At 40.0% G+C, this 19,793-nt stretch overlaps 1 protein-coding gene across 1 annotated transcript in view; it reads right to left on the minus strand.

Annotated features, from left to right (window-relative positions):
- GLP2R (glucagon like peptide 2 receptor) overlaps window positions 1–19,793 on the minus strand; it is a 44,558-nt gene that overhangs the window by 15,016 nt on the left and 9,749 nt on the right. The window contains exons 3-9 of the mRNA XM_072881161.1: window positions 15,980–16,084; window positions 13,158–13,283; window positions 10,604–10,706; window positions 10,203–10,359; window positions 9,075–9,234; window positions 6,446–6,506; window positions 5,138–5,207 (exon numbers count right to left, since the gene is read on the minus strand). Of these exons, the coding sequence (XP_072737262.1) occupies window positions 5,138–5,207; window positions 6,446–6,506; window positions 9,075–9,234; window positions 10,203–10,359; window positions 10,604–10,706; window positions 13,158–13,283; window positions 15,980–16,084 (782 nt within the window). The remainder of the gene's footprint in view (window positions 1–5,137; window positions 5,208–6,445; window positions 6,507–9,074; window positions 9,235–10,202; window positions 10,360–10,603; window positions 10,707–13,157; window positions 13,284–15,979; window positions 16,085–19,793) is intronic.

Consider the following 19,793-nt stretch of genomic DNA (forward strand, 5'->3'; position numbering starts at 1 on the left):
TCCAGTCCCTTAATCATCCTTGTGGCCCTTTGCTGGTCTCTCTCCAGTATGTCCATGTCTCTTTTGTACCGGGGAGCCCAGAAGTGGACACGGCACTCTAGGCGTGGCCTTACCAGTGCTGAGCAGAAGGGAAGGATCACCTCCCTTGACCTGCTGGCAATGCTTTGCCTAAGGCAGCCCACGATACCATTTGCCTTCTTTGCCCCACAAGGGCACATTGTTGGTTCATGGCCAACTTGGTGTCTGCCAGGACCCCCAGGTCCTTTTCCGCAAAGCCGCTTTCCAGCTGGGCAGACCCTGGCATATACTGGTGCCTGGGGTTGTACCTCCTCAGCTGCAGGACTTCGCACTGCCCCATGTTGAACTTTATGAGGTTCCTGTCAGCTCATTTCTCCAGCCTGGAAAGGTCCCTCTGGATGTCAGCACAACCTTCTGGCATCTCAGCCACTCCTTCCAGTTTGGTGTCATCTACAAACTTGCTGAGGGTACACTCTGCCCCATTGTCCAGATCATCAATGAAGATGTTAAATAGGATCGGACCCAGTACTAGGTACACTGCTAGTTACTGGCCTCCAATTAGACTTTGTGCCACCTTCTGGGCCTGGCCATTCAGCCAGTTTTCAATCCACCTCACTGCTCATCCAACCCATACATTGAACTGGTCATTACAATGGCTATGCCATGGTGGCTATGCCATGGTCCCTATGTCAGCGCTTTTGAAGGTCTCAGCAGGGTGATCCTATCATAAGTACTGATATCATGAAAATTAGCTCCTACCCCAGCTAGAAACAGTCATTTCAAGATAAAATCTAAAATGCTAGCTATGTGCAAGAAATCTAATACTTTATTTCTTACCTAATGTGGGGCAAAGAAACCAAAATGGCACATGGAGTTTTGAAGATCAGTGTTAAGAACTACATCTGTCATAGTCTCTTCCATTTCTCCACCACCAAACTCAGATAATAACTTCCTTTTTGAAGTACTCTGAAATTTCTGGATGGCAATAATATATATAAAAGCGAAGTGCCATCATTTTTTTCCAGGCTGACTATACATGAATAGAGCTGCTCACAAAATAGCAACATACAAGCTAGCATGGTGCTTTCCCCATGATTCTTTTCATTTTATTTTAAACAAAACAGGACTGTGGAATAAGGTCCAATAAGATAAAAAAAAAGAAAATACGAACTTTGTGTTTCTGATGTTTCACAAGAAAAAGGTTAGGAACTTTTGGCCTGTACACCAATATATGACCTATGAGGACAAGGTCCAGCTGCAGTACCTGGCTGTTATAATCCATGCACAACATCATTAGGTAGTGCTGACACACATTTTGCCAGTGGATTTTAAATAAGTTTGCTGAATTATATTCAAGAAAAGGATATTGAGAACAACCTGTCTGGTTATTACATGATCTGGCTCTGGGTTTCTAACACCTTCATTTCTGCCCACTATGTATTACTGCTGCCTCCATACTGTGTCTGTCCCTCTGTCCAATTTATCTTGCTGAGCATCCTCTTAATTCCTCTTCACTCTTTGCTCCTGCTTCTTCCCCATTTCTAGTCACTTCTGATGTTCCGTTCTCCTGCAATCTGATATAATCCCTTTTGCTTAACCTTTCAATTTCACTTCTCATTGATTCCTTCTCTGCCTCTCCCATGGTATCAGTGCTGGAGTGATGCCGATGCTGATCAAGCCACAGAAGGAATCTCCCCAGGTTCAGCTCCACTGCTGGCCACCATCATGTACAGTGGCAAACTGGATTCTGTGATATCAGGTCTGCGCATATATTTCCTGTTTGCCTTAGAAGTAATTTCCAAGTAAGGGTCACTCAGTGTGATTCTGAGGAACAATCACAAACAGAATGTCTTGCAACCTAACAGCAACAGGATGTCTTAGTGACATTTTTTCAGAACATTTATGGCTCCTTCTAAAATTAGCATTGGTACCGACATACACAGGTAAGAAGCAATGGGTGAAGATACGTGAGTTCCTTCACCACTTCAAGGACTCAATACTACGAGACTCAACAGACAGGCAATTAGGTTTAAGAAAGTCATCCCAGGAAGAAGGTGGGCCTGGTCCTCTATACACATTGCTGGGAGGTGAAACAGCTTCAACTGTCCTCTAGCTGCTGCTTGTTCTTCTGTAGAAAGATGTCATAGAATTATAGAATCATAGAATTGTTTAGGTTGGAAAAGACCTTTAAGATCATCAAGTCCAACCATCAACCTAGTACTGCCAAGTCCACCACTAAACCATGTTCCTAAGCACCACATCTACACATCTTTTGAATACCTCCAGGGATGGTCACTCAACCATTTCCCTGGGCAGCCTGTTCCAATGCTTGACAACCCTTTCGGTGAAGAAATTTTTCTTAATATCCAATCCAAACCTCCCCTGGCACAACTTGAGGCCATTTCCTCTTGTCCTATGGCTTGTTACTTGGGAGAAGGGACCAACACCCACCTCGTTACAACGTCCTTTAAGGTAGTTGTAGAGAGCAATAAGGTTTCCCCTGAGCCCCCTTTTCTCCAGGCTAAACAACCCTAGTTCCCTTAGCTGCTTCTCTTAAGACTTGTGCTCTAGACCTTCACTAGCTTCCTTTAAATGTCCGTAAAGTCTAACTGATAATGCTGTATCTTTTACACTTTTTCTGTATTTTCTAATACTTAATGACTACAAGCACTGGTAATGATCAGGGGCTACAAGCTCAGAACAAATTAAACTGCTGGGCTATATGAATCTGTGAAATAGCACCAAGGCAGAAGATCCCAAAATGTAATATAAAAAAACAGGGATTAAAAATTATGTTAGAGGAATAACATATATGTGTATCTATCTATTTACATATAAATCTAAGGTGACCTCTCTTTCTGCCAACTTTAGTTAGAGGGATTTTTGAACAAAAGTTTATCCCTTCTGTCACTTTACATCCACCTTGATATTTCTGTGTATTGGAAACTATATCTTATTTGTTCTAAAATATTGAAGGAAAAAAATGGCACTAATTACAATGAAAAACAAAGGGAAAAAAAAACCAGGAAAAAGTATTTTCCCCTAGTTTTGGGTGATGATGACAGGAGTTCTCCAAGTAGTGACATGAACATCTGAATTAAGGTTAGAAAGTTATCTTTAGAAATTTCTTTATATCTAGCTGAACTTTGTATGTTACAGCTCTTGTCTATTTTCTACCATCCTTTTGCTGTACCCTCCTGGCCCCATATGTCCCCATTGTTATTGCTACTGAAGACAGCAATTGGATCCCCTTCTCTTAGCCTTCTCTTCTTAAGTCTGAACAAACCCAGTTCTCTCAGCCTCTTCTTGTACATCGTGTGCTCCAGGCCCCAATAGTCTTGATGGCCTCTGCTGGACTGTCTCCAGTACGTTAATGTCTTAAAAATGGATATAGTATTCCAGATGGGCTCTCACAAGTGCTGAACAGAGAGGAATAATCACTTCCTCCAATGTGCTGTGTTCTTGATGTAACATGCAATCTTGACGTTACTTCTCTTGCTAAAACCAGTGGTTCACATCCTCAGTTCTTTGCACTGATTTACACCAGCAAAGATTATGCCCTATTGGGTCACTGGCTAAAAGGAAATTGCAGAAATAGCTTAATTAAAAGGTATTTTTAAATTACTGATTGTCTCCATCCAAGTGCTAGTCTTCAAATTACTTCAGAATGCGTTCCTGCCTCTTAGGTCTATTTAATTTCCTATTATTCAGGAGACTTGCTCTGGGTTGAGCCTACTAACATCAGTGAACTTCATGTTCTTACAACAAAAGCAAAACACTTGATCTCTTTGATGTAACAGAAATGCTTTTATTTGTTTCTGCCAGTTGTGTTCCACTAGCTGTGTATTTTCTGCCCTCAAAAAGTAAGGTGATGATTGAGTTTTCTTTCAGAATTAGACATATCCAGGAAGAAATTGATTCAGATCCCCTCAGGTCTGGACTTCATCCATCTTGACCTTTCCCTTAGTTTTGGGACAGTTTCAGTCTTTCTTATGCTCTCTTTTGGCTTTTGCCTCCTCTCACGTCTCAGGCTTTTTTGCTTTCTTTTCTGGCTCTTCACTGCATTTTTTTTTTTTTTTGATAGAGAGTCCTCCATTGTGCTTCTAATTATTTACTTTTTTTGATGGCTACTAAGTGTGTTTCTCTGTTTCACAGCTCAGTTCCAGCTATGCCCACTTTCTCTCTCACAGAGTTCTCCAACTCAGCAGCAGCAAAACAAAGTCCATTATTTCTTCTCTAAAGTTTTAATTTCCACATCTTTTCTCCAGTGTGACAGAAACCAATACCCTCCTTTCCAACTGATGCATTGAATGCAGCAATTCCTCAATATTACACTTTGAGTAGTCCTTCTTTTACTCCCTGTACACATTTGCATGAGTAAAGTACATCTCTTCTCTACAACATTTGCTATCTGTCTAGCTAACCAAATCACTTATTCCCCTAATCCTTTTATGCCTTGCTGACTGTGTGAGAATATAAGGTATTCTGGACACACACCATAGTCACACCTATCAAAATTCTGTGTTTATAATCATGTCTTCATGAGTTGTTTTGATCATGCTATTTCCATCTCTTCATTATCACTGCATTTCAGGTGTACTTTTTTTTGCATTTGTTTAAGAAAAAAATTTCATAACTCAGTCTGTCATGCTAAGCTTAATTTTTTTTCATTAGGTGAATCCTTTCTCATGACCATCAGTACTTCTGTTGCTACTTCTCTGCCTCCTTGTTATAAGATCTTCCTCTATAGAGAATTTGGAGCTTTCTAGTGGTGCTCACCACATGGTAGCACTCTCCTAAGTAACTTGCTCACTGAGAAAATGAGGGTAAAAATATGAGAAGTAAAAAATACAAGAAGCAAAAGGCTCCATCTTTGATATAGATGGAGCTGTGCAGAATTCACTGCACAGATAAACAGCAGTGTTTTGAGAGGCTGACACTGAAATCTTTGTTTGTAGATAGAAGAGAAACTATGCCCATCCACCCACAGTAAGAAACTTCATTTACAATTTTTTCTCTCATCTTTTCTAATCCAAGAATTGGATTATACTTGCAGAATGGGTTACAAAAGATAATCACACTTGTGCATGGTATTAGGAACAGATGAAATAATTCTTACTGCAACGGAAAACAACATTGGTCCTCGGATGATCCACCAAATTCCCATGTGTTCATTTGTTACCCAGCACCTGAAGAATAATTTAAAGTATAATTATATTATTTTAATAGAAAAAATTAGAAAATGTACATAACCTACGTATATATTTCAAAAGGAAGTTAACAAAGTTCAGCTTTTTCAGGTAGCACTCAGGAGAAACAGAGTAAAACTAGGAAGAGTCTCACCAACAACTGTAATTGTATTTATTCTAAAGATCTTTCCACCAGAATGTTGAGAGAGGTTTCCCTAGAATGCAAACTTCAGAACTATCTGGCAAACTCAGTCTTTGGATCCACACAACAACTGTACATGGCACCAAACCTCCATAATGGAATTCATCCTACTCAAATTTATCTATCTGAAACTGGAAATGGGTAAACTGAATTGTGACCATGGTTCTTGACCTGCTAAAAAGTATGCATACTGTCTCCTCGAAGCTGTCTCCTTTTCTCCTGCTCTAACCTTCAAATTTGTCCTATGCACATGTTCCTTCTTGCTAATTAGCCTGAAATTCTGTAGGATCTTGGCTTGTCATTTACGGTCTATATAACATCGAACTCTATGAGACTGTAATTGTGATTTGGTTCCTGATGTTGTTGCTTAATAACTATATCGCTGTTCCAAACAAAACTCTCTAGGAACCATGAATAAAAAAGGGGAACAACAGAAATCATACATAAACCCCAAAGTCTATGTGATACCATTAACAGCATCACTGAAGATCAGAAGACTGGAAAACTGATGCTTACTGGTGCAAGTGACTCTTACTGATTCATTCACTGAATACTGAACACATTCATTTAATACCAGCTTTTAGTGAATATCAGTTTTTGTCATTATCTTCTATAACAATTTTTTTTCCAAAATGGCAGTGAATACTAATTAAACTCAAAGTGTAGATGGTCTCCAAGGAAAGCACTGGTCTCCCTCCTTTTCTTACTAACAAGATGCTGTCCATGAAGATGTTTGTGCTGACAATTTGCTTCACGTAAGTGGATGAACATTGGATGCAATAGCTTTCATTGCAGGAACAGTGAATGTTCATTCTACTTCTTGATTTATGCATAAGTAAATCTGAGAATTCCTAGAAGTAGTTTAATGTAAAAGTACTAAAATGAACCCAGAAAATGTAACAAGTATTAATAGGTGCTGTATGATCTTAATATAATCTAGTAGTCAATACTTGTGTCAATTACTGTCAAGGGCTTCCAGAAAAATTAAGCAAACAGAAAGACAGTATTCTAAGGCACATTTTATTTAATAACCTACCCTGTGTTCTCCAGTTTTGATCTGCTTATTCCCCAAGGGCCCACAAACAGGATAGGAACAACTGAAAAGAAGAGGAGTCAATTACAGCCAAGATGGCAGAATGATTCATACAAAACACAGATATGTTACCGTAGTGTGTGGTGCAGACATACGCTTTTCAGTCTTCTATTTAGAATTGTACAAAAATCAACCTGATCCTGGCTTTCCCCATTTGTAGTTCAAATACAAAATTTCATTGTATAGTTGAATCTTGCATTTTCAGACTGATACATACATATATATACATATATATATATATATACACGCTGCTGACCTGTCCAAATCTTCTAAATTCCTGACCCTGAGAATTCTAAATAATTTTCACTTGAGGCCTCACAGACTACCTAAGGCACCAGTTGTTAACATTTTTATTTGTTGAACCTTAAAGAGTTTTCAGTGGAGGCATGGAACTTGGTCTAGTTAATTAAAACAACTGACAAAGGCTTGTTTTTCTGGCTTACGTTTCCTGGAGCCCTTAAATATAATCTGTGGTCCCCATTCCCCTGTTGTTGCTCCCCCCTCCCCACCCTCCTGGCGATCATAGACTGCAAACTGAAAAAAAACCTTGAAATAAAGGATTACTACACTATTCCAGGGGTCTACAAATGTGCAGGCACAAGCTGCAATCACAAGCACAGGGCACATGAGCTACAAAAGGCAGATGTTTGGCTGGATTCACTGCCAAAATTACTGGGTCTGAGTACTTTTTTCTTGATCTCTGATAACAAGATTATACAATGCACAAAGTGAAGCAATCTGTTGTACTGACATCTTCAGAACAATGTATGCAATACTATCTCATGCGTATTCAAAACCTGGTTCAAATGCTATAAGAGACAAAAGTCAGGTATCTTTTAATCTTGTCAGTAGCAGTAAACACAAGCCATTTCTATAAAAGAGAGTTAAGGGTTCTGGGTTCTTTAATGGTTGTTCTTTTAGACCAGATAGTTTTGCCCGAAATTAAGTTATCTTGTGTACTTCAACAGGGTTTTATATGATGCTTTTGAAACTTTTTTGCTCAGGTTTCCCTCTGTGTGGTATTTTAGATGTTGAAGTCCTGTTTCAGATCTTGCTTTAAGCATTGGCATTTTTCTACAGCAATGGTTCTTTGTTAATAAATTAATACGATCATATTAGAAAAGCATGAAAAATGGCCTTATCTGAAATTCACTTAATTCTAGGAATTTTTCCGGTAGGCAAAAAATTCTAGGAATTTTTTGGATGCTATCCAATTCTCTTTTCAAAATTCAAGAGGTAAGGTAGATGTCAAAGAGAAGGATAGTGAACTGTCTTTATTCCCTGTGATTGTTACAGAGAGAGCCTGGTACAACTTTTAGACAACTAAAACTGAATGACATGAATTACTGTCAAACTGACAGGGAGTTTTCCACAGCCTTGATAACAATAACCAAAAATTTCCTTTAAACATGTAAATGTTGTAGCATTCTAACTGTAATGATTATAATTTCAATCTTAGCTGCCACTTGCTTCAGCTATTCTATGTTTTAGTTTAAACTCCTCTTTAAAATCATACTTCTTTATCCTTGGTAGATAATTTTAGCAAGCAGTACAGCACAGCAAATATGGAATAATTTATTTACATCTACATAATTGTCCACCACAATAAAATCCTTCTAAAAATTACTTTTCCTTTTTTTTTTTAAGTGGCTATACGCTATAGTCCCACAGTCCAGGATACAGCATTTTACATGTGACAATATAGTTCAATAGACATAGACATGGTGATAGTGAACCAGCTTGTAAAACCATGCATTGATAAAATTTTACAGTCAGAAGTTCTTATGGCCATCCATCCTATCCTCCTCCTTAACTCAGGCAACTGGATTTGAATCAATAACTCTTGCAACAAACCTACATATTGTCTAAGAGTACATTTTTAATCTTCATTTGTAACCTTTAAAGGCCTGCAAGTTGTACAGGTAGGTTTTAGATTATTATTGGGAATTGGGAAACCTTCATTTTCTCCTTTTTGGAGGCAAGATACAGTATTATGCTATTTGAGTAAGCAACAAATGTAATTGTCAGATTACACGACATAATTTACACAAAATTGTTCAGATCCTTGTAACTAACTTTACATTGTCTTTATTCCATGAAAAATGCCTGAAATATAAGACGTGAATCATGCAGTGTTTCAGATTGTCCCCTAACGTAAAGCACACTTCAGAACTTTAAGGTGAGCTAGGAAGGTGTACATATAAAAGCAAATTGTTAATGGTTAGACATCTTTGCTATGTAGGTGCTCTGCTACAAAGGAAGAAGATGAAGTTGCTGATAGTACCATAATAATATTCAGTGATGACAGAAAATACAGGCAAATATAGTCAAATTTCTTCTTGTTCTGTCCACTAGGCTACTTTCTTATGAAACCATTCACGTATTTCCTGTATCTGCAGATCGAGCTCAACTGCAGCGAATGTGTCACTGCTGGTATACCTTTACTGACAATCGCTGACTTCAAAACAAACAAAGAGGAGTTCAGATTTTTTCTTTTTTCGTTACAAAGTATCCACCACTGACTCAAAAAAGCACCACAGAATCAAGAACTTGGAAACTGTTATGTACTTACCCCATCCTATCACAATATATGTCTGTAGCAGTCGTCTTTCAGAGAATACAACAGTTATCAATAACGTATGCAGATAAATTCCTTCTACTAATAGCCAAAAATAATTTGCCCCAACAAAGTAATGCATGAAAAACTGGGCAGTCCTGCAAATGATTACAATCTGTAGAAATGAGAGACCGGGAATCATTGTTAATATATAAAAGCTCTGACAAATCCTGGTTTTCTCTTGTTACTTTAGCAACCATTTTAAAACTAGCACATGGTTGTGATATAACTGTGGTTTGGTCACATATTTCACAAGACTCTCCTTGCTGCTTGGGAGAAGCTGGAGGGGAGTGCAACAATTTAAAGGCTTCTACATTGTCAGAGAGTTTGAGTGGAGGTGACAAGTAGGAAAAGACAGTGACAGTGTAGGCTGGGGTATGTGTTCTTTGTCATGATCTGCATATTAGAATTTTTACTGATGAGCTATTAAAATAATAGTCACCATTAACATCTTGCAGGTAATTTTGCTTGTTGACGTGTGCAAACTATATTCATACAACATCATACAAGTATAATTTATCCACAGTGGTCGCAAATGAGAGATGTTGTTATTCCATTACCTAAACAAGTTGAAGAAAATTAGCACATTTTCCTAGTGCAGAAAAGCCTTTAAACTAATTTTTTCTCTAATGTGTTCTTTCACAGCAAATATGTTGTTTGATAACATTGTCTTAAAAGCAAGATTTGTGTGCATTGCATTGTGCTATGCATACCAAGAGTGAATATATATAGTGTTATGTAAGTGCCAAATAAATACAGTGTTATGTAAGTGCCAAATAAATGTGTAGATTTCTTCCTAAAAACTACAGGTATAAATTGTTTTGCTTAATTGGATGTTTCTAAATATAACTATTGATTAATTTGTTGTTTCTGTGCAAGGCTTCATATAAAATCAATCTATTACAATTTATCAAATCAGATTTTTTTCTTGCTTACCCCAAGCTTTATCAGCAAAATTTCAGCATTCAAAGCTCAACTAACAAACACCTCAAAACTTGCTGCCATATGGCAAACTTCTGAAACTGTAACTGTTACAGCCACTAGCAGCCCACATTTACTATTAGCAATGAACTAACAAGTTACCTTAGGACTGAGGTATAATATCCATCCAGTTTCATCATTTGGTTTTTTGGAGTAAATATTGTAGTATACAGTGTCTTTTACAAGAACTGCTGTGGCACGCAAGATAAAAGATGCAAATAAATTCATATGGATGTAGTTTCTTGTGCAGTGAAGTTTTCTGTGGGAGAAAAAATAATGCATGAATCCTCTGGAATATATTTAATTTGCAGAATAAAAAAAAATTACTGTTGTATTCACATTGTTGCCATCAATGGATTTTGCTTAGGAATTGCTTTTACAATGCTTATTAGGAAAAGACAAGTTATTTACATTGGAAGATAAGCAATAAATTCAAATTACATGAAAAGAAGAATGTGCATACTGGGTCTGTACTTTTAAAATGCATGTAAATTTGTACTAACCTGAGTAAAGAAAGTATAAGGAGAGCTAATACAAGTGAGATGAGAGAAAAATAATATCCTATAGTGTACAACAGCTGTAACGTGGTAAGTAATTTATGTTCTTCTTCCTAGGAACAAAGAAGAAAAATGTATTATACATGCAGGCAGGTGGGCAGAGCACAAACACAGCTCAGAAACTTTTGAGTCCGACTTCTTTGTGTTGCAAGGGAGCCAGGGGAGGTTTCTGATGCCTGCTCCCTGCACTGCCTCATGAAATCACTGCATGACAGAGACGCTTGCAGCCAGCCATAGATGTTTTCTACATTTGAAGGCACTCACGGTCTCATTTCCAGATTGCTCCTGCACAAACACCATTTGTAGTCTGATTTACAGCTAATCATTGCCATGATTACGTGCACAAAATGGATCCTGGTGGTTTAATAACTGCAGCGATCAACTCACTCAACCTGTACACACAAGTGCAATTACTATGTGTGTGGCCTGGGGACACAGTTACAGTTGTGTCTGTACAATTTTGAGAGTTAGCTTTGTCTGAAGTCATTGAAACAGACTGACTTCTGCCATGAGTTCAAAGAAAAAATTCAAAATTATTAAATTAGAGTTGTCTAGAGTGTAGAATAAGAATTTGTCTAGAATGACGAATAAGACCTCAGAGGAGGAAGGGGGGCACTCACACTTTCTTTCCACTTTGCTTCATTTAACATTTCTTCTTGCTAAATTTTTCCATTTAGCTGCTTATGTCTACCTGTCATCTCTTTGTATTGCTTTTCTAGCTCAAGGAAAGCTTCTCTGCAGAGGGGACGTAGAGATACAGGATATGTGACTTTCACAATCCATATTTGGCCTGCAAAGATTTTGTTGGAACCTGTGTCTTTTCCTCAGTGATTTTGCTGTTTTCATTGTGCATTGTCTTACTGCTCAGCGCCAGGGATTTTAGCACTGTCTTCCTGCCAGTAGTTGTCTCTAATCAATTTATGCTAATGAATACTATCTGGATAGCATGGGTGAGCTGTGCCTGCTGGTAGAAGCTCTCATGGAGAGGGTGAAAGTGCCCAAGGAGAGCAGTGTGGGTGCAGGAGATTCCAATAGCACAGCCATTAGTCACTCTGCTCCATGAGAACATTCAAACAGGCATGAACCTAATAAAAACCATGAGTTATCATATTGGCTGTGACAATTTCGCAGCACCACAGCAAATTAAATCAAGCTGATTTCTCCAGTGTGTGCGGGTACTAGCTCTGCGTTATTTCTAACATCTTGGGGCTTTCCACTAAATATAACAAACAGGTACAAAACCACATTTAGTGTTGGTAGGAAAGCTGGTTAAAGGTTTCAGAGAAATCGTCTGCTGTTACACAAGATTAATTAACATGTCTCCCACCCACAAGTTTGCGATCCAGAATGGTCAACAAACCGTGGAAAACTCTCAGTACTTAGGAATATTTATCACACTTGTATAAATAAACTGTAACTTTGGAAGTTCATGTACCCACTATATAAAGAGTTTAGTAAAAACTTAGCAGTACATGGGGATCCTGAACTAACAGTGTTTAATAAAGTAATCAATAAAGTAATAAACTCTAACAGTGCTCACCCAATAAAGTACTAAAATTAAAAAATAAACAGTAATAGTGCTTACCTAACAGACTTGACATCAGCTAAGCTGAACTTTATGGCAAAATAAGTTACAAGAAGCTGAAACCAGAGAAGCTGCATGCTTTACTGTTAGCTGAAATGCTGCTGCATTCGTTGCAAGTCATTGCTCAGTTGCACAAGCAGGCAACAGCATCAAATCCCTGTTTCACTGCTTCAGCTGTCCTTTACCTTAAACCTAACGCGGGTGGTGGAAGTGAGCTTGCTCGGTTGCAAACTGCCTTCTCGCAGAGAACACGAGCCAGGCTTCTTTGCAGATAGAGAGCAAGAGTGTGATTCCCAGCTTCACAAACCAGAGCTGATCAGTAATTGTTTTCATTTTCTCTTCAGTACAAAGAGCTGTGCGCTGTCGAGGCGAGAGTATCTAGTTTGATTCAGCTCGGGAGAGCCATTCCCCCCGTGCTGACAAAGCCCGACGCTTGGGCTGCATGCTGTAGCAGAGCGGGAAGGGCGGCATTTGCATTATGATGAATTCTCCAGTCGGTGACTAGCTAAATTTGAAAGGACGAGTTAACGGCTCATTAAATGCTAAAAGGCTCAGGAAGCGGCAGGGAATGAAGTTGTCTAGCCCTGGCAGACAACGGCGATTTGGGGAGATGATGGGATGCTTTGAATTTAAGTTATTTGCTTGTCGAGTTGCAGTCTTTTTCAATTTTATTAGGAGAAATTTAGCACATATGAACACTGGACTCTGAACAGAAAAGAATTTGTGGCATCTAAAGCAGGAATCCCCCTCCTTAATCTTTCCTCCTCCGCTTCTTCTAAATAAAAGAACAGGTTTCCATTTGGTAATCTAAATGAAAACTGAACATCTTTTGCAGGTATTCAATGGAAATGTTTTATCAGTTACTCAAGAAGGGATTAAGAAGATTAAAGTATTAAACCATAATATAAAACCTACTTACATTTTTTTTTAAATTATTTTTCTCAGAACATTCTGAAGTATCACGCCAAATGTCTGTGGAGTTTTCCTTCGTTTGCCAAGTCCCTTCATCCAAGCAGACTCTGTATGCATTTCCTACACTTCCTGAAAGTAAACAGAGGTTTAGTCTGAAAGGTCAAAATCAAGATTTCATTTTTCATACATGTTTTAAAGATTTCTCCCTTACACCACAGCAATAGACACCACCCTACCCCCACTCAAAAAAGGAATAAAAACCACTTTTCTTTCATCTTTGGCAATACATTTTTCGTATTAACGTGGGACAAAGTAGGAATGTAATCTAGCAGAAATAAATTCCCAGAATGTACCTGCTATTTACAAAAAATACATAGTTACTACATCCAAACGAAAAACCTGTATCTCACTTTATTCCTTTTTCCTCATTAAGCTCAAAAGTTCCATCAAGTATGAGTAGCACATTGCCCAGGCTGTGCAGGCAAAAGAGTATGGTTTGACTAGGGAATGATCTTTCTCTGAAACACTTCTGGCTCGTGTTTTATTTATGTGCTTTGGGCCCGATCAGCAGGTGGTGTGAACCGGTGAAGCTTTCTTGGCTTTCACTGCATTGTCCTAGTTTATACTAATTAAGAATTTGCCTGTTAGATCAGAAGAATGGCATTGGGACCCTGGTTGATGTTTGTTTCATGTCCTCAACAGCTGCCTTCCATTTATTTCTGATCAGACCTGAGCTTTTTCATTCATTTTTGAATTAGAAATTGTTTAAGGGTTGCAGCAACAACCAGAATATCTTGTTTCGCTCAGGATAACTGGAACTGAGGAACTGCTTTGGGAGCACAGTTTGCTGTGATGGAGCAGGAGCTCTGTGTGGAGACTAGACACTGAAAAAAATCTGAAGGCATTTATGAAACGTGATCAGAAATCTAATTTCTAGACTGCCCTAATTTTTCGGTGCTCAGGCTTGGCAATGATGACAAACCACAGTAAATTTACCTCAAGCTTCCAAGCATTTCTGGTTTGAGTCCATCGGTGTCCCAGAACAGACACAGCTATGCCTTGGAAATGGGACCAGCAATGGAAATGGGGACCAGCAGCAACCCTAACCTCAGTCCCGCAAAATCTCTAGGGCAAACAGACAGCTGGGCTGTCTCTAATGCCTTTTCTCCTAAGGTTCTGTGGCATGGATGAGAATGCCAGATGATGTTGTAACACAGCAGCCCCACTGTGTTCCCCACTGTGAACACAATTAAAAGCTTAATGACCTGGTGTAATGTCTTACATCTTGCTTTTGTAGAAATTTAGACAGAAAAAGAGAAAAAAAGAGTCTTCATTACATGGAGGGAAGAAAGATGTTTTTATGTGTATTATGATGAGCCGAAATCTGTTCTAAACGGTTGACAGAAGCAGTTGTTTGGGAGACTAGAGAGAAGCTGGGTCTCTTTCTGTTTAGCAGCACAAAAAAGGACAAATGATGACATTACAGAACAAACCATGTGTGGGGTGGACTGGAGAAAGCTAGGATAAGCAGCCCGTAAGTAGTCTCCCATAAACTAGAGGACTCAGACACAATTGGTCCTTCCAAGTGGTATTAGAAATGCAGCTAAGAAAGCTGCATGTAGCTAAGAAAGGCTGTGTAGCAGGATTCAGAAATGCTAGGCTGTGGTGGTAGGAAAGTCCTTTCATTTCTTTAGGAGAAAGGGAATGTTATTTGCTTTTAGACAGTTTTGCTCCTGCAGATGTTATTCTTTTTCCCTTCCTGAGAGCCTCCCTGCTCCACTCCCTCCAGGAAAAGGCTGCTTGGAAAGCTTGTTGTCCTGGTTTCAGCTGAGATTGAGTTAATTTTCTTTAGAGTGGCTGGTATGGGGCTATGTTTTGAATTTGTGCTGAAAACAGTGTTGATAATACAGAGATGTTTTAGTTGTTGCTGCACTAGCCAAGGACTTTTCAGCTTCCCATGCTCTGCCAGGTGCAGAAGAAGCTGGGAGGGGACACAGCCAGGATAGTTGATCCAAACTGACCAAAGGGCTATTCCATACCACATGACATCATGCTCAGTATATAAAGCTGGGGAAGAAGAAGGAAGGGGGGACATTTGGAGTGATGGCGTTTGTCTTCCCAAGTAACCATTACGCGTGATGGAGCCCTGCTTTCCTGGAGATGGCTGAACACCTGCCTGTCCATGGGAAGTAGTGAAGGAATTCCTTGCTTTGCTTTGCTTGCGTGCGCGGCTTTTGCTTTCCCTATTAAACTGTCTTTATCTCAACCCTCGAGTTTTCTTACTTTTGCTCTTCCGATTCTCTCCCCCATCCCACCAGGGGGGAGTGAGCGAGCGGCTGCGTGGTGCTTAGTTGCTGGCTGGGGCTAAACCACGACACTTGTTTTTTCACCACACCACTTTCTGGTGGTGTGGTATGTCCTACTGGAGGGCTGACTGCTTGGACTGCTGCTTTGTTTGGCTATTCCAGTTTTCTGGGAGAGAGCTTCTTGTCTGGGGTCAGTGGGAACCCCAGAAGTTGAACCTCAGAAGCTGAACCACAAATCTATTACTGCCAATAAAGGCTTGGCAGTACGGTTACATGATCTTGGAAATGTTGCTTTATAGCAGACAATATGGAGCTGTAACAAGCACAGATTGAGAAAAAGAGTAAATAATTAAACATCGACAACAATTTTGTGCCTCAATTCAGAAAAGAGGTGAAAAGAGGTGAGACAAGAAAGCCCTCAGACACTTCAAAGGACACTGGGATGAGAGATGAGCACCATCTGTCCTTTAGCTGGATTCCCAACATAAACTCAAAGAGAAGTTACCACTTTCACATTACCGTTTTCCAACCATGGCAAATATGGAGGACAAGGAACAGAGACAATTCCTGGGGGTGAGTAAGGCCAGCAAACAAATTGATCAAATGTCCCATTACAATGTATTCCTGAGGAGAGAAGCAAATAGAAGTTTTAGAAAAAGTTGTTCAGACAATGGACAATCATGATAACCATTGTATACATTTCCAGGTAACCTGCAAGCTACTCCAGCGTATTTACAAGATGTAGCAGATGATAGAATTTGTGCATTCACTGTCCAGTACTCAGTGCACAGTGCAGAAATGGCTGCTACCCTTCTTCCCTGGATCTACACAACAGCAGCAGGTTTTACATGCTTCATTATGAGACAAGGGTGTTGCTCTAAATAATCCTGAGGCCTCTGTTGTCCAAATGTAACAGATCCCAGCTGTGCTCTCACTCACTGTTTTTGGTACATGCCGGAGACTTTTTGCTAGTAAATGGAAGATATTCCACCCTTCATAACCCCTGTGACACCAGTTCTCAGTTCAGACCACTGCCAGCTTCTCGGATAGTAACTCTTCTTAGTCTTTGGGCAGTAGAGGTTAGGGAGCTGGTAATATCTCAGGCTAACTCAGTTTTAAGCTTCACAGGTCTCACATCACTCACAGGACTTAAGGTTAAGATAAAACATTTGTTAATGCAGAATTGAAATGGTGCAATCAGGTTTCAGTAAGACAAAGTAAAATGCATTAATGGCTGCATTAGTGTCTTGGTTAGTTTCTGTCTTTCTTCTAGGATAAGCTGAAGTTCTCCTCTCTTAACTTTAATGCTTTTGCCCATCCAAAGCTAGAAGAGTATATTCTGCTTTGTTTTCTGTAATACTTAACACCACTTTGAGAAACTTGTGTGGGAAGAAGAATACAGGGAGCAATAAATACAGCTGTGTGCTATCTCACCAGCATCTTTTTGGGGTGCTTCTGCTAAAATACAGAGCACAGTATGTGCATTCTTAGTAATTCCCTTGTACCTTTGAGGCTGAACATCTGTGGCCCCATCTGCCTTATGATCCGTGTAGTTGTTAACATTTACAGCTGCATTTTTATTGTTCCTTTCCCCAATATCTGATCAAGGTTTGTTCAAGTGTGGATTAGGTAGGCTGCCAGGAGAAAAATAGTTTTTTCTCCATTTCATGAAAACTGGAGTTCTGAGTCCCTGTAGTTCTCCTGATCACCTACTAGTACAAACTACTGCCCTCTAATATCTTGCCATATGTCACTGCTTTTGGCCTCCTGGATCATCTGGCTTAGTTCTAGTTGCCACCAAAAGCCACCATTCTCTGCCTTCCCACCATAATACACTCTTCTTTTGCATCGTGCTAAGTGTTTCTGCACACCAGGTTTTCACCACAGGTCATTGATCTCTAGCTTCTCACCACTGTTTCTCTTTCTTTCTTGTCAGCTTTAGTTGTAAGCTATCTTGCAGGTGTACTGGCTGGGCTGATCTGTGCTTTGCTTCCCTTGCTTTCCAGAAAAACTTTTGTCCCCTCTGCAATCCTCATCACTCTGTCTTCTTGCCTCTCTGAGTGTAGTCACATAGTCTGTAATTTATGGCAGCTTCTTTGTCTGATCTTTCTGTGTTTTCTCCTTCCTTGTTTCCCACAGCCAAAGTAAGCAGAAGAAGAGAAGAGAAGAGAAGAGAAGAGAAGAGAAGAGAAGAGAAGAGAAGAGAAGAGAAGAGAAGAGAAGAGAGAGAAGAGAAGAGAAGAGAAAGAAGAGAAGAGAAGAGAAGAGAAGAGAAGAGAAGAGAAGAGAAGAGAAGAGAAGAGAAGAGAAGAGAAGAGAAGAGAAGAGAAGAGAAGAGAAAAGCATAGCATTTCCAAATGTCAAAGGACAACAAAAAGCAAAACTCTGGGAGTGAGATCATACTTTTTGGTACTTGTGGCCTACTACTAGAAAACACACGCCTAGGGATGATCAGACTTCCTAGAAGGTGGATTGTATTGGACGTAAGTGTAGCTCAGCTTTTTTATCATGCTGGCCATACACACTGTTCTGATGACCCCTCTGTCACAAATATACTTTCTTTCTGAGAAAATCTGCTTAACATTTTTACTGCGTATCTTCATTACTACTTTTCTGACTTCTGGTCATTCACCTTTGAAACCTTGAAGTCAGATAAAGATTTACACAACATAGAAGGAAAACATATAATTAGATTGTTGGCATCTAGCAACAAGTATTATTTTATAATCACATAAAAATCTAGCATGGTAAAGTGGACAATGAAGAACTAGATAACTGAATGCTTCAGCTGAGTGACACCCTGACCCTTCCTGCATGTGCTCTTGGTACAGTGACTCTCCTACATGGTAACATCCAGCATGGTAACCAGAACAGTTAGTTGCTTGCTTCCAAGGGAACAAATCCAACACCTGCCTACCTGTTTTTTTGGGGACCTGAGACAGCCCAGATGCATGACACTGCTGGCAGACTTTTCATTATGTGCTCAAATTGACACTGTGTTGTACTAGAAGCATAACAGTTTTGACAGAGGCAACTGCCTGGTTTTCCTGCCTCAGACTGCTTAGGACTCAGAAATGATGTGCCATTCATGCAAGTCCCTAAACTATGGAGATTCCCAGATTCTAAGTTCTTAGCATGGATATGCATACTGGCAGAACTGGCTTTAAACATTGTTGATGGTTTTCCCCTTTTGCATAGTAAAGGCTAGAAGAATACCCCAGGACATTATTCATATAATCTTTATTATCCTCTTGTAAGTTGGTGGAAACTGAATTCAGAACCTCCATGTCCCCAGAGTGTGGAAAGTACAAGTTCCACACCCCAGATTACTTCTGTTTTCATCCAGTGCCTGCTCATAAAAAACACATAAACGTCACAGAGAATTGGGACTGGAACTCCTGTTTTCCCCCAGCTGTCACTGCTGGATACATAGTGGGTCAACTTGAACAAAGGTTATCCGATCTCCTTCAGCACCACTAGTGGCCCAGTCGTTACCATGCTTTCCTGAAATACCATAGAATCATAGAACAGCCCAGGTTGGAAGGGACCTCAAAAGATCCAAGATCTGGTCCAAGCTTTTGTGGGAAAGGGAGCCTAGATGAGATTATTTAGCACCCTGTTCAATCACATCTTGAAAACCTCCAGTGATGGGGACTCCACCACATCCCTGGGAGGTTGTTACAGTGAATGATTATTCTCACTGTAAAAAATGTCTTTCTTATATCAAGGAGAAACCTCTCCCAGTGCAACTGGTACTCGTTGCCCCTTGTCCTCTCCATGTGGCTCTTTGTGAAGAGAGCCTTCGGCCTTTTTGTAGCCACCTTTTACTCTGATGAGGTCCCCCCTTGCACCTTCTGTTCTCCAGGGTGAAAAGACCTAACTCCTTCAGTCTTTCCTCATAGGGCAGGTTCTCCAGCCCTTCGATCATCTCCATGGCCCTCCTTTGGACCCTCTCCAGTCTGTCCACGTCTTTCTTGAATTGTGGGGACCAGAACTGGACACAGTACTCCACATGCGGCCTGACAAGCGCTGTGGCATGGGATGATCACTTCTCTATCTCTGCTAGTAATGCCCCTGCAGATGCAGCCCAGGATCCAATTTGCTTTTGCTGAGGCAGTGGTGCACTGCTGACATGTTCAGCTTGTTGTCCACCAGGACACCCAGGTCCCTTTCAGCAAGGTGGCTCCCCAGCCACACACATCCTAGCCTGTACTGAGCTCTTTGGCTACGTCTTTGTTAAACTTCATACAGTTCTTGATAGCCCACTCTTCCAGCCTGTCCAGGTGTCTCTGTAAGATGGCTCTGCGTTCTGACCTGTCCACCTCACTACATA

Source organism: Ciconia boyciana, chromosome 16 (assembly GCF_034638445.1).
Source record: "Ciconia boyciana chromosome 16, ASM3463844v1, whole genome shotgun sequence".
Classification (NCBI taxonomy): Eukaryota; Metazoa; Chordata; class Aves; order Ciconiiformes; family Ciconiidae; genus Ciconia; species Ciconia boyciana.